The sequence below is a fragment of the Stenella coeruleoalba genome (assembly GCF_951394435.1).
Source record: "Stenella coeruleoalba genome assembly, chromosome: 10".
Taxonomy (NCBI): domain Eukaryota; kingdom Metazoa; phylum Chordata; class Mammalia; order Artiodactyla; family Delphinidae; genus Stenella; species Stenella coeruleoalba.
In genome coordinates this window covers 10,328,532-10,355,791 of record NC_137156.1, presented here as the reverse complement: position 1 = coordinate 10,355,791, position 27,260 = coordinate 10,328,532, and the positions used below count along the sequence as shown (strand labels likewise).

The 27,260-nt window shown below is 37.8% G+C and overlaps 1 protein-coding gene across 5 annotated transcripts in view; it reads left to right on the top strand.

The window, feature by feature from the left end:
- RANBP9 (RAN binding protein 9) overlaps positions 1 to 27,260 on the top strand; it is a 160,199-nt gene that overhangs the window by 127,885 nt on the left and 5,054 nt on the right. For all 5 annotated transcript variants that reach the window (XM_079933669.1, XM_079933668.1, XM_079933667.1 and 2 more), the window contains 9 exons: positions 955 to 977; positions 8,779 to 8,963; positions 11,482 to 11,594; positions 12,924 to 13,032; positions 14,531 to 14,721; positions 15,883 to 16,027; positions 19,319 to 19,440; positions 21,111 to 21,262; positions 27,146 to 27,257. In XM_079933669.1, the coding sequence (XP_079789795.1) occupies positions 955 to 977; positions 8,779 to 8,963; positions 11,482 to 11,594; positions 12,924 to 13,032; positions 14,531 to 14,721; positions 15,883 to 16,027; positions 19,319 to 19,440; positions 21,111 to 21,262; positions 27,146 to 27,257 (1,152 nt within the window). The remainder of the gene's footprint in view (positions 1 to 954; positions 978 to 8,778; positions 8,964 to 11,481; positions 11,595 to 12,923; positions 13,033 to 14,530; positions 14,722 to 15,882; positions 16,028 to 19,318; positions 19,441 to 21,110; positions 21,263 to 27,145; positions 27,258 to 27,260) is intronic.

Genomic DNA, 27,260 nt, shown 5'->3' with positions numbered 1-27,260 from the left:
AAGTCATAAAAACAGTACTTTAATTACAAAGCACTGTTTTTACTGTTTATTTAAAAACATGTACAATAGAGATTTAGTCACTTTGCCTTTTAACTTTATTACTTTAATAAATAGAGTTAGATACTTGTGTTTTCTGGTGATACAGCACAATTATAGAGCCATAGACTCTCAAGTGGGAGGAGACCTTAAAGATAATATAACAGGAGGGCCCTCCATTTTTAGAAGGCGATCAGCACTGCAGAGGCAGTGGTGCTGGCGTGGCTGTATTTTGTGTCAATGTGTGTTTACACTGGAAGAGCTTTGCTTAGCTGGCTCACCAACACTGCCCCTCCCATTCTTCTAGAGCTCAGTCTTTGTAAGCCTATGAATGAGGTCCTGCAGAAATATTTGGTTTGCTTATTACCTTATTTTCAGCTAAGTAATATATTTGAATATTTGGAGGGAGATTACACCATCACTTTGGGATGTCAGTAGATGTATTCCGGTGATATTGCCATTGTGCAAGTGTACTTGGTACATGACTGTTGAAATTACTGTCACCGGACATTTAAGAGAAATTCTCAACTGTATAAATCATTGTCCTTTGAAGGAGGAATTAAAATTTTTTGTCCAGAGTAAGAGCTCTGAGAATGTACTTTTATAAGATTTTTTTAAAGGAAACAAAAGTACTATATTTTCTATTCACTCCCCACCCCCATTTTTAACAGAAAATCTTTCCTTTCCCCTCAAAGTTATTTAAAAGATAAATATAGGTAAGGAAGATTAAATAGTAAGGTTGGATAAAGCAGCTTAGGTGTTAGTGAGAAAAAAATTAGTCTTATTATTTTATATTTAGCTTTTTAAGTTTTTTCTTCCTTTGCTATTTTTCCCCTTCTTTTTAGTTAGAAATTCAGCTTGTCGCCATACTCTGCCTTTGAAAAACAGCTTCTAATGCCACTTTTTTTTTCTTTTTAGGTATTGCTTTCACTGACTTACCGGTAAGACATAATTTCTTGTAAAAGTAGTTTTGTACTTTTAATTAAAAGTATATAAGAACTAGTACTAATCATGTTTAAAATGCAGTCTTATTGGTAATTAAGTTTATATGCCATGCCATGCGTAAGCTAGAACTCCTTTCTCAAGCTACCGTTGGTCTGGACCATCAGAAATTAACCTCCAAATTGCACTGGACACCATTGTCCAAGGGAACTTAGCTGTAGCTAAAAACTCAATGGGAAATGATTATTTAAAATACACTTTTTGGTGTCACTGTGGATTCATTCGAAATATGTCTCTGGTATTGCTGGACTTTTTAGTAAGTGGCTGTGCAACACTTCTAGTCATTCACTAATTCAGTGTATGTTGAGTGCCGCTGTGCTGCAGGTTCTGTGCCTGGGCTACACTGTTCAACAAAACAGATAAAGGGCTCTGTCCCCTTGGAGTATTCAGGCTGAGCAACTTAGAGAATAAATAATGCATTAAAAATATTTTTAAAGGATTTAAATACTTTTTAAAGAAAAAGAAACAGTAGAGCTTGGGAGTACCAAAGACAGAACACACGTGGTATAATTTGCTCACCTTTGTTCAAGGTAATTCTTGAGCAGAGACTTTTGAGGAAGTGAGGGAGTTAACTAAACGGATACAGAGAACAAGAACGTTCCAGGAAGAGGGAATAGTTAGGGGAATGGTACTAAGGCAGTAGCACATCTGGCATGTTTGAAGAATAGCATGAAGGGAGGTAGAGAGACATGAAAGTAGGAGGTGAGTCAGATATGATGACAGGGAGGATGAGGAGATCATCTAGACCTTGAGGGACATTGTAAGAGCTTGGGCATTTACTCTGAATGAAATACAAAGACACTGCAGAGTGTTAGTTATTATGGTATACTGGGATGAAAAATAGACTGCAGGGGGAGGAAGGGTAGAAGCAAGCCGACAGGTGAAGGACTATTGCAGAAATTCAGGCGGGAGATGATGCTGACTCAGCGTCACTAGAGATGTAAGAAGCAGTTTGATTCTACATACCTTATGCCCCAAATCTAAGGCTCTATCAGTGTAACATGCGTCATATGTAGCCCAAGGGCAGGGTGGTGGTGGTGGTGGTGGTGGAAACGAACAAACTAATAAACTATGATAAAGTGCTTTCGTATCATTTAGAATTGATATTGTATATTCACTGAATGATCTCTTCAGGTATTTAACTTTTTAATCAGTATCACATTACACACCTAAAAATGTTACAGTAAACGATATAAATTGATCAAAGTTTTCCCCAAACTTCTTCATGTTCAGAGTCCAACCTTTTAAAACACTTGTTCAGAGTTAATGTCTGTGGTTTTCTACATGATATTGTCTTCTCTGCCATTAAGAACATTTCTTAAGAGTTCTCCATTATGTCTCTGGCACTTTCTTCCAAGCTCCTGACCGCATTGTACAGGGTTTCATATGCTCACTTTCTTCATGTGACCAGAAGGTATTAACTAAAGGTTTTCTGACACAACAAGGACTCTGACATTCCTTTCTCAGTTGGTCCATAGTGGCTTGTTGACTAAAATGTCTTAGGAATTGCATTTATCCAGCTGTTTGACCAGGAAAAACAGTCAAGACTCAAGAGTTTTTGGTGAGCTCATCCTTCAGCAAATTCACACCTATGCAGGTGGTGACCACTGCTGCCTCATGACAGCTGCCGGAACAGACGTAAGGTGCCAGTGATTATAAGATACATTCCAGCTCTAGAAATGTTTTGAGAGAGATGACAGGAGACTCAAAGGCAGAGAATAGACACCCTATCTATAGGTTATTAATCTTCCTGAAGAAAAATCCTAGAAAAACCAGAAGAAATCCAAGTTATAATAGAAAACAAGCAAGGGAAAATTTGGAGTCTTACAGATCAGAATTGCTCATCAAGAGGTGTTATTTGATAAGCAGTGATGGAAGAAGTGTTTATCTTTTTGAAAAAATATATAGTGTTAGGATTTTGTCTGTATACTACAGTAGGTTCCAAATGGATTAAAGAGTTAAATGATTGATAAATAAATAAGATTTTTTTAGAAATCTGAGAGCCAAGAGAATTTTCTGATGGATTGGATGTGAAAATGTAAGAAAGAGGATTTGACTTCAAGATTTTTGGCCTGAAGAGTTGAAAGAACGGAGATGCCACTTACTGATATGGAGAAGGCTGTATTTTAGCTGGAGCACTTTTTTGAGGGGGGGAATCTGGAGGTCATTTTGGATAAGTTTAAGTGGACTTGTCAAGCATGCAGTTGGCTATACAAGCCTGGAATTAAGAGAGTGATCTGGGCTGGAGATGAAAATTTGGGAGTCACTGGCATTTCAGTGTTTAAATTTAAAGTCGTGAGACTGTTTGAAGTCAACAAGGGAGTATGTGCATGTAGAGAAATGGAGCAAGGACTGAGTTCTGGGGCGTGCCATACTGGGGAGAAGAGAAGGAACCCGCACCAGGAAAGTGAGGAGCAGCGATCAGAGAGGTAGGAGGAAGACTAAGAGCTGGGTGTCCTCAAAAAGCCAACTGAAGAAAATATATCCAGAAGGAAGGAGAAACTAACTGTGCCAAATGCCACTGCAACATACCACATAAGACAGGGCTGTTGATCAGTGGGTTTAGCAGAGTGGAGGTCACTGGTGACCTTGTCGAGAGAGTTTCAGCAGAGTGACGGAGAAGTCCTGACTGGGACAGGTTTAAGAGAGAATCGGAAGAGAGAAGCTATTATAGATTATGGACAGCTTTGGAGGATTTTGACCACAGTGAGGAGTAAAGAAGTGGGATGTGGTAGCTGGTGGTAGAATGGGGAACAGTAGGAGATTTTTTGTTAGATTCAGCAGGGTGTTTGCTGATGAGAACGATTCAGTAGCGAGAAACACAGTTGATGTTGTATACAGAGAGGAAAAGTAGCAATGATCGTACCCTCGACTGGACAAGGGAAGTGATCCAGTGTGTTAAGTGGAAAGGGGAGGCTTTAGAGAAGAGCGGCTGTGGTGGAGGGGCGGGGTGTAGGTGCGGGCGCAGGTAGGCAGGTTCATGTGGCTCAGTATTGTTGCAGGGGTTTTGCTAAGGCTCCATTCTGAATGGAGTTGGTTAAAGCAGGGATCCCCTGGGCTGCGGACTGGTGGCGGGCCGTGGCCTGTTGGGAACCGGGCCGCACAGCAGGAGGTGAGCGGCGGGCGATCGGTGGAGCTTCATCTGCCGTTGCCCACCGCTCCCCGTTGCTCCCCACCACTCCCCATCACTCCACACCGCTCCCCATCACTCCCCATCGCTCCCCGTCACTCTCCATCGCTCCCCGTCACTCCCCATTGCTCCCTGTCACTGCCCTTTTTTTTTTTTATGACTGTGAGATCTGGGATTTCCACATGTCGCTCCCCACCTCTCCCCATCGCTTGCATTACCGCCTGATCCCCGCCCCCCTCCAGTCTGTGAAAAAATTGTCTTCCACAAAACCAGTCCCTGGTGCCAGAAAGGTTGGGCACCGCTGCGTTAAAGGGCCTACATAGCTGGTTTGCTTTTCCTTTCTTCCCCCTCTTTTTGTGGCACTGAGCAAGTAAAACCAACTTGTCAGTTAGCAGGTTTTGTTCCTCACTGATAGCTAGTGGGGATCATTTGAAAAAGGCTTAGCTAGTTGTAGACATGTTGACTTTTTTTTTTTTTTTTTTTTTTTTTTTGGCGGTACGCGGGCCACTCACTGTTGTGGCCTCTCCCCTTGCGGAGCACAGGCTCCGGACGCACAGGCTCAGCGGCCATGGCTCACGGGCCCAGCCTCTCCACGGCATGTGGGATCTTCCCGGACCGGGGCACAAACCCGTGTCCCCTGCATCGGCAGGCGGACTCTCAACCACTCCGCCACCAGGGAAGCCCAACATGTTGACTATTTTTGTGTTGCCTTCTGATTATTTTTTGTCCTGCTTTAGAATCGCCAGTTCTATTTTTTGCCTTGTCTGTGATTAACCAAGGTTGTTACTCAGCTCTGTAGCAGTGGGTAAAGTGGTGGTTATGGTGGTAGTTGTAAGTTTTCTCTTAAGATACAGTGGCTCTGAGAGCTCTTTTGTTTTTTTATGACTGTGAGATCTGGGACTTCCACATGTAACATATCATTCTTCTACTTAAAAAGGAAAGAAGAAGTTAGTCTTTCTCTTAAAGGCACCACCAAACAAGTGTTTCTATGTTGTGTACCTGTGATCCTTCACTAGCCAGTTGTAGCATTCAATCCCAGTGGAGAGTATGTTCACAGAAAAAAAGTGTACCTATTACGGAACATAGGGTGCTTTACATCTCAGAAAACCTTAGATGTTTTTGAAAATGATCTTTCTTCCCCAGCTCACCTCACCAGTTTGAGAAATGTCCATGTATAAGCTGACTAATTCAGTTGGGATTAGATAAATTCTTTTGTTATAGAAGCTATTCACGTTTAACATGATGCTGCTTTCTAGTTCCTTGGCTTGATTTGAAATCTACCTTTTATAGAAAGCATTATTTGCTTCAATTTTCTTTAGAAAAAAATCTTTTATATATAAAAGAACAAAACTATGATATTGAGGATATAATTTTATTGTGTATACTTAGCTTTTGAATAGCATTTTTAGTAGCTGTCTTCATCTTTCATGGGTTAATAGAAATGAGACCTATGTATTTTTCTGTTCTTTTCGTAGAGACTTAAATTATTCTCACTTCTAATTCTACATAGACAGGAGTGCTTTTTTTTTTTTAACTTAAAATCAGTTTCCCCGAAAACATTGTTTTACATATATCCATACTCTAGATAGATGCTACAGCGTGGATGCACCTTGAAAACATTATGCGAAGTGAAAGAAGCCGGACAGAAAAGACCACCTATTGTATAATTACACTGATATGAAATATCCAGAATAGGCAGATCTGTGGAGTCAGAAAGTAGATCAGTGGTTGGCAGTGGCTAGGAACTGGTGGTCTGCAGAGAGGGACTGCTAATAGGTATGGAGGTTTTTTCGGAGTGATGCAAACGTTGTAAAATTAGATGGCGATGGGCTGCACAGCTCTGTGACTATACTAAGACCCATTGCATTGTTGTACTGTGCTTTTAGAAGTCTATAATTTAGCAATTTAGAAGTCTATTATATTTTTAAAAATTTGTAGTTTAGTCAGTTAAGGGCTGTGTCCTTAATCTTTCCCTCAAGTTTTAAGGTTGAGTAAGTGGAATAAAAGGTACAGTTAGTTACTTTTCATTGAGCTTAAACTGACTTTGTCATTTTTAGTTTTTTATCACTTTCTGATTCCAGAAGGTAATATAGAGTGTTAGTCAAATGGTAAATATTTATAAATACAGGAATGTATAACAGAGAAGTTCCTTATAATCCCAGACTCTGTAGATACAATGATTGTGTTGAGTGTATACCCTTCTAGATCTGTTTTAAACTTACGTTAGCCAGTATCTCCATAATTGAATGTAGGATGGAAGAAGACGGGGTCATAGCTGAGGCACTGTTCTATAGCTTGCTTTCTTCATTTAGGAATGTATCTTGGGCCTCTTTCTGTGTCAGTATACACATTTTTAACTCTTCTTTTTGCTTGTTTTTTATAATATCTTACTGTGATGTACTACCGCAATTTGAAGATGGACATTTTTGCATATTTTAACATTTATGATATGGGGTGCATCTTAGAATCCATGGCCTGTCAGAGTTTAATGGGCAGTGTTTTTGCTTAGACATAAAATAATGGTAAATCTTGTAGTTAGTGGGGTCTGAGCTTCAGTGATTGTGGTATATAATACCACCTGTGAATAGACATTCTTTTTAATTTTTTATTTGCTATTACAAATCATGCTGTGGGACATATATATTTGCACATGTTTGTTTTTCTGTGGGATTGATTTCTTACAAGTGAAATTGCCTTGTCAGTTTTAATAGATTTTGCTGAATTTCTTTCTTAAAAGGTTCTGTGGGTTCACATTGGTATGTACAGTGGATGAGAGGGCTTATTTTCCCAACGTTCATCAGCACTGGGTATTATTCTCAGTCTTTAAAATCTTAATCTGCTGTGCAAAAATATCTGTTTGTTTTAATTTGCATTTTAAAAAGTTCACTATGTCTCTTCATATTTTTATCATCTTATATTTCTTCAAATTGCCTATTGCCAATTAAATTTTTTTGAACTAGTAATCTTTGTCTTCCTATATTGTGAGAATATTTTTTAAATATTTGGAACATTGATGCTTATATGTGTGGCAGATTGTTTTCTATAAAGTCTAGTTTTCTTGACATAAGAGTCTTTGGCTTTATATATTTTTGTTTTAAAGTATGTCACAATTTTGTAATGGGGTTTCATGAAAAGAATACTGTGCTACGAGTAGAGAGCCATGAGTGTTTTCCTTTATGTGTGTCATTAACAAGCTGTGTGCTTTTGGAGACACCCCTTAAGCTCTTTAGGTCTCAGTTTTCTCATTGATGAAATGAGAAGGTTGTAATAAGTATCTCACTTGTCTTCGGCTTAAAATTCTATTAACTTGCAAGTTTTGTTGATTGTTAAGAATCAGTACATTTGTTCAGTATCTTTGTGTGCATTGTGTTACCATTTATTTCCCTAATCCAGTGTGAATATATTTCTCAATATTTTGACACAGTACTCCTTCTGTTTCTGGTTTTGGTTGCTTGGTTGGTCAGCTGATTTTAAAAACACCCTCTTTTAAAAAAAAAAAAAAACCCTCTTAGCTTTTTGCAGTGAAATCTGTCTAAGCACCTTATATGTACACACGAATTATACTCAATCTTTACCTAATTTTGTACTGAAAATACTTGTGATAACCATTAAAGCAAAGAGATAAGGCATGAATACAGAGACTGAAGATGAAGTAGGATTTGGAGTTACAGAAAGAAAAATTGAACTTAAGATTTGGTGTTAAATACACCTGTGTTCTAATCCCACCTCTGCCATAGTGTAGAACAACTGTGAGCAAGTTAATTTACCCCCAATCCTCAGCTTCTGTATCTTTATAATGCAAATAATAATAATAATGATTTAACAGGAGAATTATGATTAAACCTGACCGTTTAGTAGACATTCAGTAACTTATTCTCCGTTTAGATGTAACAACTAGGAATAGAGCCAAAAGAAGGACTCCTGTATTTTTGTACAAAATTTTTGAAGCTATTAAACTTGATTGTTTTACCTCGAAATCTTGGAGTATATCTTGGAGTAAATGTATTTCTTCATGAATCTGAATATTTAAATCCATCCTTTCCTTTTCTTGAAATGTGCGCATTTTATTTTTACGTAAAGAATCTCTATTCTTAATGGCACTGTTTTGCTTATAATTAAGTTCTTATCACGATCCCTTAATAAAAGCATCCCAGATGTACAGATAAGTGAAATTATAGAATAGTACGTGCCCAGTTAGGATGTACTTTCATAGTAACTAGCTTCACGTGCAGTTTCTAGAAATGCATCGCTTATATCGGACATAGAAGGATAAACCTGCGTTATACTTGAGTCTCTACAACTATTATATGACATATTCTTAAGAGCAAGAATGGTGTCTTCATGTATTAGAAGTATAATGCCACATGGTCTCTGAATAAATAAGTAGCTTAGGTTGCTGCGAATTTTTTTTGATGATTAGATTACAGGAAGTGATAGTTTTCATCCAGCATATAATGTATTTTAGATGATTTGCTGTAGTCTTCCTCTACTAGTTTTTGATTGAGATTTTAAAATATTCATGAAGTAAATTTGTAGTTCTGTAGCATTTGAAAGAATATGTTTTTAACATAAAAGGGATAGATGTTTAGTAAAATGTGTTTGTCTTACAGCCCAATTTATATCCTACTGTGGGGCTCCAGACACCAGGAGAAGTCGTCGATGCTAATTTTGGGCAGCATCCTTTCGTGTTTGATATAGAAGATTACATGCGAGAGTGGAGAACCAAAATACAGGCACAGATAGACCGGTTTCCTGTTGGAGATCGAGAAGGAGAGTGGCAGACCATGATACAAAAGTAAGTGAAGAAATGTGTATTGACATATTCAGAAGTACATTTTTTATAAAACATCTCATCCTTTTGGTAGGAAAGACTATTTATTGAAGCTTTTAAATCTCTTAATATATATCCTAATGATTTTAATGTATTAATAATGTTTGATTTGGTGACACACATACCAAATTTGTATTTTAGTCTGATTTATTAATTTGCTGGAAGAAATAAAGTGACACTAGATCTCTTAGGTTAATTCATTTGCTATCCTTAGTAACAGGATTTAACGGTTTCCATAGGTTACATGATTCAACTATTAATAGTGCCAATGCAAAAGATAAATTCAGAAAGATAATCTAGATTGTATAATTCAGCATTGTGGTATTTGGACATGAACTTGGCTGTGTTGTTCAGCAGTAATGTAAATATTTATGAAGAATAAATTATTGCTCAGTAAGAATAAGCATCAGAATAATGGTGTAATTTACATACTGGAATACAGACTTGATGTGTACATTTCATGTTTCAGGATTTGGCTAAATTTTTCCAGTGAATGGGTTGCTATGTAAGAATAATATCAGCTATTTTTGTTTACTAGGATCCCTTTTTTTTTTCCTGACTAAAAGCCTCCAGCCTAAGGAATTTTTAAAACTCCATTTACTTATTGTGTGTTCTGTAATTAGACATTTAAGAGGAGCTAAAGGGAATAAAGACCAAGGAACAGTGAGTATGGGGTTAAGATGCCTCAATGCGGGTTAAATATTTAGGAGTTAGTAGTAACAGTGGTAGAGGATGGGCAGCAGCAGAGCAAACAGTGGGTGTCAATAAAAGTACTGCTTATCTCAACTCATTTTTTACCCAAAATTTTCAACTTGTTTTTTTAGGCAGCCTTTTATGAAAAGGTAGAATTCCAATATGGAAGTCAGCAGGAAAATGTAACTCCTGTGACAGTCAACTTTTTAGACTGTGCCTTTGCTTGAAAGGCTAGCCATGACACATGAATGTCAGTAGTACTGAATAGTAGCTCTTAGAACTTGAAATAGTGTAGACTTTAAAATAAATACCAGTAAGTTTAAATTGTCATTCTCCCTACTGTAATCTAACCTGAGAAAATTAAAGATACCATCAGCTTGACACAGTTCATCTTAAATGTCTCTATAATTGCTTTGAACAGTCTTAAATTTACAAATCTAATAAAACTTTGCATATTTTTTTGAGGAGATAATTTTGGACATGATGATGATTCTGAAAACAAGCTTTTTCCCTAGAGCTGTTATCAGAGCCTCAACACTAGTATTTTGTCTTGCACAGTTGAAAGAATAGTGAAACTGACTCAGAATCCCATAGTTGTCATGAGTTAGAGTTGGAGCTAGGATAGACTGCTCTCTGGGGGTCACATCTCTTAATGCTTTGAAAATGGTTACCACTGAGCAACATGGCAGGATAGTTGTAGAGGAAGCATTGTTTATCTTAATCCTATAGCCAGGGTTCAGTGAGGGCACCCTCCCCTATCCCATGCTTCAGAAAATTGATACTCACCATGACCTCCTGGGAAGTCCATTTTAAGAGGTTCTCCCCTACCCTCTTAAATTAATTTGAATAATTAGATGAAATAAAATGAAAAAAATCTGGTTCTTAGAGATCTTCCCCTCTGCCACCTCAGTCCCCTTTTCCTGAACCACTGCTTCACACCATTTTCTCATGGACCCCTCAGTTGTGCTGGATGGAGGCAGGTTTAAAAGTTGGGTGTTTAGAGAGATATTGGGTATTCGAGTTAATATCGTGTAGTCAACAGTTTTTCTAAGGTTTTGTGGTTAGATGTAAATGCCAACACCACTTGGTAGCTTTTTAAAAAAAGAAACTTTCCCTTTGGCAGTGTCACTTACATGTAAATCATATTTGAGGAATTAATGTCCTGTGCACGACCATACTAACTGATTTAGATTAGAAGGCTGACTCCTCATTGATTAATATTATCACCCTCTTAGACTTTGTTCTGGAAGATTCTCTCTCTGGGTTCACCTTAGTATTTTTTGTGTTCACACCTTGTGATCCCATCTTATGTAACTGATGGATAAAGAAAATGGTTCAACTACAGAACACAAAGAGTTAATCTGTTGTTTTAAAATTGTTTTATTTTACAAAATGGCAGCACTTTGCTAGGATAATTCATATGATAAAGGTAAAATAGAAATTATGGTTAGTACGATTGAATAAGGATGGGAAATAATAGGAAAGGACCTGGGGATGATGGAGTACCAAGAGTCAAAGTCATTTAATGTCCTTGATTCTCTGGTAATACTTATTTCTAGGGAGAGTAGTCTCACCTCAGCATTTGCAGTTATCTTTTTGGAAATATTACATGAATAAGACAAAATGATCTTTTTTAACTTATTTTAAAGTCGAGGTACTTAAAGCCTTAATTGTTCCAACGGCATAGGTTGGTCTTGTGATATCAGAGTAGTCCTTGTTTATATAAATTGTAGTATGAAGCATGTATTCTCTTGACTAAAAGATGTGTGTTTCTTCTTTTTATTTTAAGAATGGTTTCATCTTATTTAGTCCACCATGGGTACTGTGCCACAGCAGAGGCCTTTGCCAGATCTACAGACCAGACCGTTCTAGAAGAATTAGCTTCCATTAAGAATAGACAAAGTAAGGACCCTGTGGTGCATGGCTAACACTTGTTTTCAGATTATAGGTTTGGTTACATTGATTTTTAGAAATTTTATTTTTTAAATTAAAATTTTTTCAAATATATTAACTTGAAATTATGCCTCTGAAATTTATTTTTATTGACATTTTTGAAGATTACATTAAAAATTCACTTATTAGCATTCTGGATGTAGAAAGATACAATTTTGGAGAAATTTTTGTAAAAATATTTGCCATTTTTTCTTAAAATACGTTTTCTTGAGCTTTCAGGAAGTAAACATTTACTAAACAGTGTTTTTTTAAATTGGTAAAGTAGTCCACGATTAGATGTTAGTGGAGATAACATGTAAAATAAATTTAAGTATCTTTGCATTTAAATTGCTGTCTAAATTTAAGATAGTATTGATCTTAAGTATTTATGGCTTAGGTCCTGGTGCTTGTGGCCAGAGCTGTGGAGTCTGTTCTGACCAGGGCAGGTCAGCATAACAGCTGGTTCACAGTAGCCATCCAAAGATTGGTGCGGTTAGGCCATCAGGGAGGGCATGGCTTGATGAAAGTATAGGGATAAAAACAAGACATTACGGGTAAGATCATGATGGATGAAAACAAATTTTTTATAGGTCAGACTGCTGTGATAGCACTGATGACACTGCGTTGTAGCTAATCGTATGCTTGCCTGTCTTTCTCACGGCGTTGTAAGCTCTGGCAAGCAGGAGGTGACCGCTTACTCTTCGTATCCCCATCATCTAACCCACAGGGACTGCTCACTGAGTAGCTATTGGATTCAGGTCTTACTCAAAGGCTAGCATTCGTTTAGTACTGGGTGCAAAAGGTTATAGTATTTGATAAGACACTTGGAATATTATTTCTTTAATGTTTCCTATGGTCTTTTTTTTAAAAAAAAAAAAACACTTTTATTGAGGTATGGTTGACATGTTAAAAACTGTACATACTTAGCATATACACCTGGCTGAGTTTGGAGATAAGTATATATCCATGAAATCATCACCACAGTGTATGCCATAACGTACCCATCTTTTTCATTTTAGTGTTTAGTACATCAGTATTGCTCAACAGGTATTTTTCCTGTGCTACTTGTATGCGAGTTTGTGGGGTTTTTTAGTAGTTTAATAAAGTACTTGTTTTTCTGATTTTTTAATTTGTCTGAAAATTTTCGTTGAAGTAGAAACTGAGTTAGAAAAAGAAGTGGAAAGTAATCATGATAATTTATTTAAAGATTTTTTACTAAATTTTTTTTGAGGATCCACTAAGTTTCTGTTTCTATTCTTTTTAAAAAAAATTTATCTTTTGCTTTCTTTTTCTAAATAGGAATTCAGAAATTGGTGTTAGCAGGAAGAATGGGAGAAGCCATTGAAACAACACAACAGTTATACCCAAGTTTACTTGAAAGAAATCCCAATCTCCTTTTCACATTAAAGTGAGTTTAATAAAATGTTATATTAATGACACATGTGTGTGTTACATAATCAAAATTATTTTCATACTTTCAGATATTTGGATATAATTTTGTAATGTAGCCCCTTTAAGTGACAGGTTATAGAATGTGCTTCTGTGTCGAGGACTGTGGGCAGAAGGCAGCTGTTGCTTCGTGTTTGCACTCTGTCATTCTGTCCTGTGTCTAAGAATGTGAAAGTCTGACTTAGAAGATGGATGTCTATTTTTCCTCCTGTAAAGTGCCTTATAGTAAGTTTGGGGCATTTTAAAAAACTGTGGTAAAAATATACATAAAATTTGCAATTTTTGCATGTACAGTTTTCTGGTATTTACATTGTTTCTGGTACATTCACATTGTTTTTCAACCATCCCTTTCTAGAACTTTTTTCATTATCCGAGACTGAAACTTGGTACGCATTAAACACTGCCTCCCCATTCCTCTTTCTCCCCCCAGCTCCTGGCAACCACCGTTCTACTTTCTGTCTATAAATTTGAATTTGACTGCTCTAAATACCTCATATAAATAGAATCATAAAATATTTGTCCTTGGTAACTGCTTTGTCTCACTTAGCATAACGGGTGTACAAATATATGTTAGAGTCCCTGCTTTCAGTTCTTTTGCATATACAGTCAGAAGGGGAATTGTTGACCATATGATAATTTTGTGTTTAATTTTTTGAAAATTAGTCCTCACAGTTCCGTAGCCCTGCACTGTTTTACATTCCCACCAACAGTGCACAAGAGTTCCAGTTTCTCCACATCCTCACCAACACTTGTTTTCTGTTTCTTTTTTTGTTTTTGTTTTTTTCATAAATAATAGCCACCCTAACTTGGCATTTTTTAATTGGTCGTATGAATCTTCGTTATTTTAAAATTCAGGTGTTATTAGGTTTAAGATTTAAACTCTTTAAGCACCAGAAATTCTAAGCCCAGTGTCAAAATTGTCTTGCTTTAGAATCAAAGTTTAAATGTGGCCTGTTTTGGTTAAGAGGGATGAGGAAACTTGGGGACTTAGGCTCTTATTTTGTATGTAGGTAAGTATGTATATAAAAGTACATGTTTATAAAGCAATTATACTCCAATAAAGATGTTAAAAAAAAGGTACATGATGTTCTTATGTACTGTTTGGTTTGCTTCCAAGTGCAAATATTATTTTGATTATTTTAGCTAAAAAAAATGAGGTCCATTTTGGTTTGTTTATTATAGCTACAGATAGATTTTCATTTTCTTAGTAAATCTTGATTAAAGGCGATAAAATGTCTTTTGCATTATACTCTCATTTTTCTGGAAAATTTTAAATTGATTCTAAGCAGTACAGTATATGGAACCATGTTTAGTGTTTTTAGCATACTATCTAAAGGCCACATTTACTGATAAAAATACAAGTTCTTAAAATATTTCCTTTCAGAAATCTGTTGCTATTAAATAAACAAACAGTAATTTGAAGATCATGTAAGTAAATTTTTCTTTTCTCTTTTTAGAGTGCGTCAGTTTATAGAAATGGTGAATGGTACAGATAGTGAAGTACGATGTTTGGGAGGCCGAAGTCCAAAATCTCAAGACAGTTACCCTGTGAGTCCTCGACCTTTTAGTAGTCCAAGTATGAGCCCCAGCCACGGAATGAGTGTCCACAGTTTAGCATCAGGCAAAGGAAGTGCTGCACATTTTTCTGGTGAGGTTCAGTCTTATGACGTTATCTTAAAATTTTTACCCTTCTTCATGGTTTTGAACCAAAATAAAATTTTTTCAAAAATCTAGACATTTCTGCTAGGCGTTTGGTACATTTGTATACTTGATCTCAAGATGTTCTGGAGGAAAAATTGTGGGTGGGTCAGATTCACGTGTTTTTAGTACCAGGAAGTGACTTAAAGATGAGCTGTTTCTAAAAACAGTTTATTAACAGATCTCCATAAATGAAGGGCAACATTCAAGTTGTCTCTAGAAATTAAAGCGGAGCTATTTGGTCATGAGAAGGTAATTGTGTGTTTTAGGAAAGGATAACTGTAAAGGCGGTGACGTGGCTGTGGTGTCTGGAGCCACCGATCACCATAGCCAGCCACCTAGCCCGGCTGCCTCTTGCTCACTCTTTCCCAGCCAAGCTGCCAGCAGGAGTCAGCTCTGCCTGTTCATTTCCTCCTATCCTTTTCTGGACTCACCAAGGCCTTTGGTGTTCTCTTAATTAAAATTCTCTCCTTTCTTGGCCTTTATGACATCACTTCTGCAGGTTTATTTCTGATCCTTCTCAGTCCTTTTTCTTTGCTTGTCTCTTTAATTCTGTTTTTCCCAAGGTATTATGTTTCCTCTGTACATTTCACGTTCTAAAGCAGAAATCAAATGCTGTTTCCTGTCCTTTCAAAGAGTAGAGCAACACCTTTGCGTTTTCTCACTCAGCATATACCTTTCTACGTTGCTGCCTCTCAGCCTGTTCACATCACCATCCTGCACAGTGTGCGTGATTCTCATGTTTGTGTCCTTAGTCACCACCCCTCTGACACCATGTGTCACGTCAGGCTTGGACAGATTCTTAGCCTCGGTGTATTCATATGTAAAATGGGGTTATGATAACTGGGCTTCATGGGCGGGGGCTGGGGGGTTGTGAGGATTAAATGAGACCTATAATTAAGCCTTCAATAAATACAGGAGGAGATGACAGCTCACAATTAAGTAACCTTATGTTCTTTCAAAGAAGTTATCCATTTGTTTTCTATTTAAGTAGTCCATTGACTTTCCTGCATTATAAAAGTCTTAAATACATGATCAGAATATGGTACATCTGTTACAACCTTATGTGTTTGTTTCTATTTTTATAAAGTTTCTCTTTCTTTTTTCCCAGGTTTTGAAAGTTGTAGTAATGGTGTAATATCAAATAAAGCACATCAGTCATACTGCCATAGTAAACACCAGTCGTCCAGTTTGAATGTACCAGAACTGAACAGTATAAACATGTCAAGGTCACAGCAAGTTAACAACTTCACCAGGTAACGATATCCCTAGCTTTTGTGCTACTATAAGCAACCTTAATTATAGATGTCATCATTTTTAATAATTTGGAGAAATTGAGTTAGATGGTCCATAGTGGGGCTCTGAGAGTTCCCAAGCCCCCAGAGGTTAAAGGGGTGGGGAGTAAGTTCTCCAAAGCTTTCTGTTCTCCTAGAGTTCATGGAGGCTCATCCTTCTGTTCCTTCCCCTTCCTCTACGTCACTCTTCCCTCTAGTGGGGTGATAGGGACACATCCAGGTTCTGCATTTCATCTTCCTGCCACCGCAGACCCGTACAGGTGGTTACGTACATGCCACTTGTTATGGTTCTGCATTTCATCTTCCTGCCACCGCAGACCCGTACAGGTGGTTACGTACATGCCACTTGTTATGTTTCCATTAGTATATTTAACCTCTGCAGTTAACATTTGATACAGTTACAACTATTTTTTTTCTTTGTGTGTGGTTTTTTTGGTGTAAGTGTGTGAAGTGTTTCCTGAGTTCCAAATAACTAACTTTACAAAAAATATTTGTTGATGAGAACCTATCTTTAAGTAGCTTGCGTATAACAGACGGTTAAGTCATTTAGTAAAAATATACAGTGCGAGGAGAGTATTGAGAACCTGTTGGGTGTCAGACACTGCTGGGCATGGTCTCCACTCGAAGAGCTTTGAGAGAAGAGATGTCTCTCTCAGCATACTATGACATACTCAGGTTTACTATTCATGAAACCTGAAGGTTTCATTTGAATTGAATGCTAGTGTGTGACAGCAAGTTCTTATGGATTTTATCAATTTGATGTTGGTTTGGTCTTAGAACGTGAATTGATTGGTCACACTGCGTTTTGCGGGAATGTTTATCAGTGCAAAATTCTCCCATTGAAGGAGAGAGAACCTAATGTTTACCATGACTCTTAATGGAAATATGACTCTGGAGAAAGAAGTATGTGTAAAAATCTGTTTTCACAAATTTGGAGATTAATCAGAATTTCCAGGTTATCTGTCACAAATGACAAAAATGTACTGAAGTAATGGTATTGTGTGGTACAGGTGATAATGAAGTCCACAAAAATGGTATGAGAAGAACAGTAGGAAAACAGACTCTCTTGCTGAGGAGGTCAGGGTAGTCAGTAGAGATGACATAACTAGAAAATATAAGATTAGAATATTCTGAAAATTTTGTATGGAAATTTAAAAGACTAAGCCTTTAGTACATCATTGTACTTTATAGTATATTAGTACTTTATCATTGTTAGAGGGTTCTACCATAGTTTGAGGGTAGGATTGCAGTTTCTTCGTGAGTTTTTCTCTTAAATACTATCCTCATGGCAGGAAGTTGCTAAAGAGACCTATTATTACCTGAGTTGAGGGAAGCAAGCTTAACGGAAGGGGTTGATGACACAGCATCCTCTTTTGTGTGCAGTATAGAAGAAAGTAAGCTTTTAAACTGTCTTAAACTGTTAAGCAGTAACAGTTACTTTCTAGTTGGTAATGGCTTTCCTTACCAACGGTATTGTGAAGTAGGCAAAGATGGTATTAACTGTGAAAACCATTTTACAGATGTAGAGCTGAGTACCAGAGAAGTAAATGACTTTTTTTTTTTAGGTCAATAATTAGTAACTAGTAAGTTGCAGAGCTGTGACTACTTCCTGGGATGTCTGACTTCTAGACTTGTTTCTTCTCCGTTACCCCCCATCAGAAATGCTCTTCTCCCCGCCCTCCTTCTTCTCCCCCATCCTAACTTCTGTTCAAGCTGTAAAACTCAACTTCAGATGTTACCTCTTCCAGGATGTTTTCCTTGATTTACATCCCCGCCAAATGTTGTGTCACTCCTTGTGGAGCTTTCATCACAGAACTGAGTCTCTGTACTATAATAACTTTATTAGCTTTTTCTAGGCTGTTCACTCCTGGAGGGCAGGGGCTGTTTCATTAAATCCTTAGCACCTAACACAGAGCATGGCCCAGAGGCTCTTAAATGTGTGTTGAATGAAAGTATCCCTCTCAAATATTATATTGGATTATGAAAAATGCACTTTAGTATATTAATAAGATCACTAAAAGCTACGATCTTAAGGATTTCCCTTAAATTAAACATTATTTTCAAAGTTTGATTTTTCTTATCAATTCTCAAATTTCATCAGGATACTAAACAAGCTTTTGTGACTGACAGGAATGTCCTGGGGCCATGGCCCTCTTCTTCCTAGATCTCTATGGGCCTTTTTACCCTGATAGGTCTTACGGATAGAAGTATGTGTGCACCCACGCGCGCCCACGCACCCAAGCTGTTAACCGTTGGTTACCTTTGCTGGCATTATTACGCATAAGGTGCTTTTTGCTTATCTGCATTCGATGTTCTTTTTTTCCTACAAACATTGCCTTTTTAATGAGAAAAGATCATTTTTATTTAAATATTCTCTAAATTTTCATCAAGCGTTTCCTTCTGAGCTGTATAATCATAACCTAGATCTTCATAGGAGAAATTTGGATGGTTAGATATTGTTGCTTGGGGTGTGGAAGGATCTGAAGGGCAAGTATTGACGAGCTCAGCATGGAACTGTCGGCACATGCTATTCGTTCAGGCAGCGTGACGTAGGTGAGAATTGGCAATGCCCTAAGTATCTCCAGAGCAGTCTTTTAAAAATTAAGATGCAGCAAAAATACTTGAGAATCTTCACCAATAAGAAAGCCTGTGAGAGAAAAATAGTGTTGGGCGCTGGGAAGGTATGAAGGGATGAGACTAGTAGTTTTGCAGGTTATTACTTGCCATTGAGAAAGAGTATATTTTTGAGTAGTGAGGACAAATGCCAAAACATCAAGGCTGTTAGTGAAAAAAAATAGTCTAGAAGCAAGTCGAGTATGAGGGTGGGGAAAGAGGTGAAGAGAGGTGGGTTCCAGGAGTAGTTTGAGAGGGAGGGTTTCCCTTACACGCTGCAAGTGCATGCTGGGGTGAGGGCCAGGGATTCTGGGGCAGGAGTTGATTAACAAAGAATGGAGAGCAGATCTGAGTTTGAAAAATAGTGGGAAATACGTGCTGAAAAATGATTTCTCCATATTGATCGGAAGTCATCAAACCACTACATTTTAGTCCACGTACTTTATCTCCAGGAGTACAGAGTTGTTAAAGGTCAGCTACAGATTGGGCTTTGAATACATTCAGGATGTAACTAAATACCTTTATTCCAGATTGCTGTTGCCTTGTGAAGTCAGTTTATACGTAGTTGAGTAGTAATTTATTTTAAACTAAGCTGCAAGTATGCTATTTCTAAAATTAGGTTTGTTTTTTCATTTTCAGTAATGATGTAGACATGGAAACAGATCACTACTCCAATGGAGTTGGAGAAACTTCATCCAATGGTTTCCTAAATGGTAGCTCTAAACATGACCACGAAATGGAAGATTGTGACACCGAAATGGGTCTGCAGTGATATTTCTTACATTTTTAATAAAAAATGATGACTACAAGGTTATGTTTTTACTTGTACTGATTCACAGCTGATGAGCACAAATCAAATTTAAAGATGTATGTGCCATTGGATTTTACAGTGATACGTATTACTTCTCTTAAAATTTCTTGTGAGAGGAGGTTGCTAGAGAGAGTAGAGTTTAATTTTTTAGTATCTTCTTTGCTGAACTGTTTCTGCGCAACTGTAGTGCTTTCATTAATGTAGGAGTACTAACTTATTAGTGTTAAATATCCTTTAGGACAGCTAAGGTTGGAGATATGAAAAGTTTTTATACCTATTTCAGTATAGCCAATAAAGGCCAAATGGGTAGAGATGATTTTATAAGTTCTAATCAAACTTTCTTAAATTCATTCAATGTGAATATATGTGACTCTGCGCAGCCCAGCGCCTGGCAGATAGTAGGCGCCTGCATTTGACACCCCCTGGCTCCTGCCCGCTCAGAACATGTGGCTGACAGATACGTTCGCACACATAAGTTTACTTTGTTGACAACTTGTGTAGTAAATTGTACCGAAAAGTTAAACCATCAGCAAACTTTCCCATCAATTGGAGAGTGAAAATTATTGAAGCTTATACATTCTTATTTGTCAGAACATTAGATTTCTTAGTATTTTGAGATTAAAAGGTATTTATTCATATTGTTAGAAACTACTTTATAAATGCAAACTTATATTACACAACCACCTTGTTGTTGAGGATTGTGTGTTCCAATGCATAATTCACTCTTTCAAGCAAGGAGTATGATTGAAAAGGCAGCCTAGCTTCACTCTATCAGATATCAGCAAGCAACCTCAACATTCCAAGAGTCATTTGAGCATAGTGATTAAGAGCAGGAGCTCTAGAGCCGGATCACCTGGATTTGAATTCTGCAACTGCCACTTACTAGCTGTGTAACCTTGGACAAATTACTTAGGAGCTCTTTGCCTCAGTTTCTTCATCTGTAAAATGGGTATAATAATAACTGCCTCATAGCTGATCTGTAAAAAGCTAATAGCACAAAGTAAGTGCTTCGTAAACAGTAACTATTATCATTATCATTAGTGATTTATGATGTTGTTATTAGTGACTTATACTGTTTGTTATTGATCAGTGATTATTGTCAGTCAAGATATACACTGTAAACTTTTTTCCTAAAAGTAGTATTTTTCTAAAAGTAGTATAATTAACCCTTTTGATTAGTATGTGGTGTCTTCTGTGTTTTTATTGGAGTCATTTAGTCTTTCTTACCTTCTATCTCTGTTCTTTGTCAGTTAAAGTAGCCTGAGAAGCACTACTTTTTTCTTTTTCTTTTTTTCATGTTGCTGTAGTTTTAGAAAATCGTGCTTATTATTAACCTTTCATAAAATTTTCCCTGAGACATATGTACATGCTAACACTGAAAGGTTTGTCACCTGACTTTCAACTGAAAGCTGGGTGTTGGATCCTAGACTCTTGAGGCCTAGATAAAGTATACCTTTTAGCTACAAAGTTCCACATTAAATTAAAAATCTGCATATTTAGGTAAAATATTAGGAAGTAATTACTAAATGAAACGTCCAAAATGTTGTAAGCAGTTTATGTTCATTTCTCCATTGTACTCCAGATGTAAGGTAGTAAAATACCTGTTTGTTTTGCTTACAGAAGTTGATTCAAGCCAGTTAAGGCGCCAGCTGTGTGGAGGAAGTCAAGCCGCCATAGAAAGAATGATTCACTTCGGAAGAGAGCTACAAGCGATGAGTGAGCAGCTGAGGAGAGAGTGTGGCAAGAACACAGCAAATAAAAAAATGTTGAAGGTAAGTTTGTTTTTCCTTGAAAACTTATAAATGTGTCAGAGGAACTAAAATGTAGTTTTGTAACACATTGAGCAACACTGGAATTCCTGTTGGGAACTTGGACGCGCGCCCCTCCCTGGCTTCCAGCCCGGCTGAGGGTGTGGACACGCGGCAGGGTTCGGCAGCCCGGCTCTACTGGACAGGCGCTGGACTTCTGTACAACATACAGATTAAATCTCAGTTCTGCCACTTACCAGTGTTGTGTGCCCCTTGTCAACTTGCTTTCTTAGTTTTCTCGGCTATAAAATTGGCAGAGTTATTAGGAGAAATGTGGGTGTGCTGATAAAACTATAAATTTGAGATATTTTTACTTTAGTAGAGATTGTTCAGGGTTGCAGCAAATTGAATGTATAACGTGTGGCTTTTCTTTTGAGATTGGTGAAGGGTTGGGTCATCTTTCACAGGGAAGAGATGAAACACGTCTTCAAGTCTCTTCTGGCTTGATGTCTGCGCTGGATATAGTGAGATGGAGAAAATGGAAACAGTTCATTAAGTTAGCCACAGTTCTGTGTAGCAGTTAAAGATGGAGTTTTGCCTACCTTAAGTCAGCATTGCAGTTAGTGGTAGAGATGAGGTTTTTTTCATGTTCATAGAAGTCCCACCAGCCCTGTACACCTGTGAAACATGAACCTAGCCATTGTAGTTTTTTGTTTGTCCTGCACGAGGTTGGGCTCCAAGTTGGTTTGTTACAAATATCTTCTCCTGAATGTTTTGAAATAAGCCCAAAAAACGAAGGGGAGATGCACGTAGGCCTTTACACTGATGCTTGGGTATAGGAGAGGGCGAGACTCAAGACTCCTGCCATCCCTTCCTGACCTAAACTGAGAGAGGGCCAGCGAGCAACACGTAGTAGTGCTAAATATGGCATAAAATCAGTCCCCCCAAAAGAAACCCATCCCAGCTGCATGCACTGTAGCCTCAGTAGAGCACCTGTCTAGTGTAGGATGGGTTAAGAAGCCACGTATATACACCTCCAGATAAAAAGGCATGCATAACTTGATTTTTCCAGACTGGGAATTTTCATCATTATACAACTTTGAGAATCTTTTCTGATATCAACAGTGCTAAGAAACTTCTCAGGCTTTATTATTATTTCACATATCCAAAGCTATCCATTTGGGAAACTTCTTTGCTAGGTTTTAGGGCAGTGGTTCTCAACCTTTTTGGTATCTAAACACTTTAAAAACTATTAAAGATTCCCAAAGGGCTCTTGTTTGTATAAGTTATATTTATTGATTTTACTCTACTAGAAATTAATACTAAAATTATTAATTCATTTTAAAATAAGTCATTGTTATTTTTCATAAGTGTTATTTTATCTTCCTAAAATAAACAAACAAAAATAGAAGAGTGGCCCTGCTTTACATTTTTGTAAATCTCTTTAATGCTAGATTTAGTAAATGATAAGCTGGATTCTCATACCTGCTTCTGTATTCAGTCTGTTGTGATATAACACACGTGTAGCCTCTGGGAAACCCCACTGTATAGTTTTGAAAGAATGAGAGTGAGAAACGAGCAAGTAATATCTTAGTATTACTATGAAAATAGTTTTGCCCTCACAAGAGACCCTGAAAGGGTCTTCAACCCAGTTGTTCCTGCATCGTGCTTTGAGAACTGATGTTTTAGGAGATATTTGGGGATGTGAAATGTTTTGAAAAAAGAAATCATAGGCTTTTTTACACTGGGTCATCTGACTCTGTTTTCTTGTTAATACTTTATGCTGATGGAGTCTGATTTTATGTAGTCCCTTTGAAAATTTCACTCCATTGCTTATTCTTTGATTCTAATTTGCGTGAAGCACAGGAAGTGGCATTACATGGCCTGTCCTCAAAGATACTCCTTGATTATATATTGAATTAAGTGAAGATGTGATTCATCATCTAAAGAATGTGGATGGCTTTGATTTTGTACCTATGACTTCTAAGCAAATGCCACCTACTTCAAGAGATTGTCTTAACATTCTGAGCTGCTTCTCTCCCATTCCCCAAACTTATCTTGATCCAGGTAAGAGATAAGATGGGTGGCTGATCCAGCTTCTAAGTACCTAAAGAACAATGCTGGAGGATTTGAGGGTAACACAAAGAGAACTTTTTTTTTTGCCCTGCTTGAGAAGGTTTAGAAATTACTGTTTTCTTTTATTCTTCACTTCAGGTCATGGGTGGTTGAAATGGGTGTTTTTATCTTTAGTTTTGTTTGAATTTGCACAGACTTCTGAAGCATGCATACATGTGTAGAGAGACAGGATTTGGTTAAGGCCGGCTTGAGACTTACCGAAGTTGCCGTAAGGTACACACGTGTTGTGCTTCCCCTCAGTCGCGGAGTAGCAGGCGCACTGCAGACCTTGGGGTAGCCCACCTGTGCTAAACACGGGCTGGGCGGCCTGCTGCAGCCGTGGTTCTCTTGACCTTTTTCTGACTTTCTCGGTCTTCCTTTCCTGTTTTCCTGTTGTCTTTGTTTTTGTTGCTTACCTGCCTGAATCTGCCAGTGGCTCCCGGGAGAGCCACCCGAATTGTTCAACAGCTGTTTACTGCGCTTGCGCAGAGCAGCAGGGCACCTGCTGGAGGGCCGGGAGAGTCAGGTTAGAGCGAGCAGCCCCAGCTGCAGGTAGCTCTCAATCTAGTAACTTTAGATGCACCCTGTTTAGAAACTGCTACAGAGTTTAAGCCAAGTGTAAGTACAGTTTGAGAATCCTACCTAAATGTCACACTTTGTCAGAAATTTTCCCACTGAGGTAATGTTTTTTCTAAAATAAAAAGTAACCCATAATACCATGATATTTAACAGGTATTTTCAGTTTTGTGCCTTCAATCGCGTGGGCATATATTTTATCTGGTTGGTAAGTGTAGTTATCCTATTTGTATTGTTCTTATTATGATAAAAAATGTATTTCCAGTTTCTATGCATTACTGACAATTATTTTTAAATGGCTACGTGATATTCTAGTGTGTTGCTATATCAGTTTATTTAAGCATTGCTCTATTTTTAGATTTTCTATTTGCCTTTTAAAAAATGCTTTGAACACCTTTATACATGTATCTTTGTTTCTTCCTTAAAATTATTCCGCTGGAATAAAGTCCTAGAAATAGAATTATTGAGTCAAAGGATACAATTATTGTGGCTCTTGCTACGTGTTGCTGCGTTGCTTTCCAGAAACGTCTACCAACTTATCAGCAGTAATAAAGGGATGTGCCGGTGGCACTGATACCTTAATTCTACTTTAGTGGGTTTAACATGTATCTCAAAATTGCTTATTTGCATTTCTTTGGTTACTCTCACCAATTAGTCTTACAGCAGAATTTAAAACATTAAGGTTGCTTTGCTGATTTCATTCCCCTTGTAAAGAAAGATGAAGTTCTAGATATTTACTCCTGGGAACTTGATGGTATAAACCGGTTGGTTTTTTTTTAAGGGTTTTTTCAGTTTTCTTGCTTAAAGCTTCACTCTACTTGCAAGCTGTGCTTCATAGTGTTGTGTGATCCATCTAAAATCAAGTCTAATTCATATCACTCCGTTATGTAAAATTCTGTTGCCTTATTGGAAAAAATGGAAGCTTTTTAGTGTGATTTTTAGGGTGTTTTAGGATCTAAGCCCTTACCCATGGTTCCAGCCATGCCTTTTCTTCTTTCCAGCCTCAGTTTCCATGTAGCTTGAGCCTATATCTGTGATTGCTTCTTGTGACACAATACACTCTGTTAATAAGCAATACACGGTACATCATTTACATGTCTGCCTTCCCCATAGGACTGTGTGAGTCCTCGAAACAGTGATGAGGTCCTGGTGGTCCCCGTCTGTGTCCAATAAATATTTGTTCAGCTATACTGAAAATATGGGGGCAAAATTTTAGACTTTTTTCCTCTTAATATTTAGATTGGTAATTAAAAGAAAGAAACTGTATCCTACTAAAAGAAGTACAGTACCGTGTGGTGGTAATCTCTCACTGCCTCAGTTCGCGTCTAAGATGGGCATAGTAGTAACCACCTCCTAAGGTTATTGTGAGGATTAAATGAGATGATACACATTAGCGCTTGAAACATTGCCTCACACAACATTAGTGCACAGTAAATTACTACCATCATTATCTTTTTCTGTGAATTTTGTTTTAAATGCTAGATGTATTTGACAGAATGGTCTTGATTTGACTTTTGGGACTACAGCATTTCACCTTTTTGGTAGCATGTCAGGATGTAGACGCAAGAGGATAGTTCTGTGCTTAAAATAATGATGTAGCAGTTATTCCTTGGACAGATTCTTTAGTCTGTCTTTTAAAATTTATGTGCACTATAGGGATGGTACCTCATTAGATGGTTGTGGGGTGAATTAAGTCTTGAGCAAAGCTCAGTCTTTAGAAATAGCGTGATTAGAGTTAGCTTCACAGGATATCAGATATTAATCTTTCTCCATCAATAAATTTGGATTGGGGGGAACCAGAAGTAGAATCTGGTAGCTTTGTGAGATGCATAAAATATCTTAAATACTGTTAAGAAGCAGATCTTGCAATCAGCAGGTATATGAAGCTTTTTTTTTTTCTCCTTGTATCTACTAGCACCTGTGAGTAGCTGCAGGGGATTCCAACAAGTATAAGTTCTTCAAAGAACTTTCATTAATAACTGTGGCCAGAAGTCTCATGTGAATGAGATACTCAGCAGTGTACGACAGTGGAGGTGCCCCGTGTATCCCTGTCTGTAGCCTCAGGCCGCACAGCTCTGCTTTACGGGCAGTTCTTCTCCAGTCATCACAACGTAGAGGCCAATTCAGATAAGAAAGGGCAAGAGCAGGCTTGACCAGGAAGCCTCACCCCCACTAATGAGATGGCTAGAGGGGGGCCGGAGCAGCTTCACGTTGGGAGGTGCTATTCTTTAGGAATTTGTCTTCCACGTTTGAACGAGCAGCAGTTTGAGTGTCGCGCTACTGAATTCACTGGTTTGGTTTCCCCAGCGCCTTTCCACGTGCCGTCTGAACTGGGAAGGTGTGCTGTGTCTACCTGTATCTGTATCTGTATCATAATTTTACTCTGGATTAGGGCATTGGCTTCTGGCAAAACGATAATATATCTTTTACTGAAAGATTAGAGTGAGCTGACATTACTAATTTTGTTTAGCTCAGTTAGTCCTCATAAACTCTGTGAAATAGGACCTTTTATAATCCCCATTATACAAATGATGATACTGATACTTAGGAAGGTTGTTCTTGCCAAAGGCCACTCTGGTGATGCAGCTTAACTTGAAGCCAATGTCTGAAACCACTGTAGTTATGTGCTTCCCACAGAAAGATGACAGGAAGACAGAGCCATCGTCTGAAAAGAAGACTGTGTGTCAGTTACTTCAGGAGGGGCGGCTTGAGGATGGCTGGAACTACTGAATGTTCCTGAAGCGGAGCCAGTTTAATTTTGTTGATTACTGAGTTTGAGAAGATGACGTCCAGTGAGATATGCCCAGTTCCCACATGTGTTTAAAAAAATACATGGGCTGGTCCTAACCTTTTAATGTCAAATTCATATTAGTGGTCATAAATGTTTTCTCTTTCTCTTTACTTTAACCAGTAATATAGCCCATTCCACAGGAATTAAGTTTTTTCCATTTTTATTCTATTCTGTTCTGCATGTGTTGTAGGGATAAGGGGTAGATGATGAAAATGGCTGTTTACAAGAAAAATGAAAACAAATTAGGCTTTGCTGCATAATCTAATTGTTAAAAAATATATAGCCTCCTAGTCATAGGGGTAAATGGGCTTGTGTTAGTCTAGTGCCTTAAAGCCATATTTTTACCTTTCTCTCAACGTGTAATCATGGTGAGCACAGTCGCTGAACTGTTTGAATTAAAAACCAAATTGCTGTGTTTTCAACAGGATGCATTCAGTTTACTAGCCTATTCAGATCCTTGGAACAGCCCAGTTGGAAATCAACTTGACCCAATTCAGAGAGAACCTGTGTGCTCAGCTCTTAACAGTGCAATATTAGGTA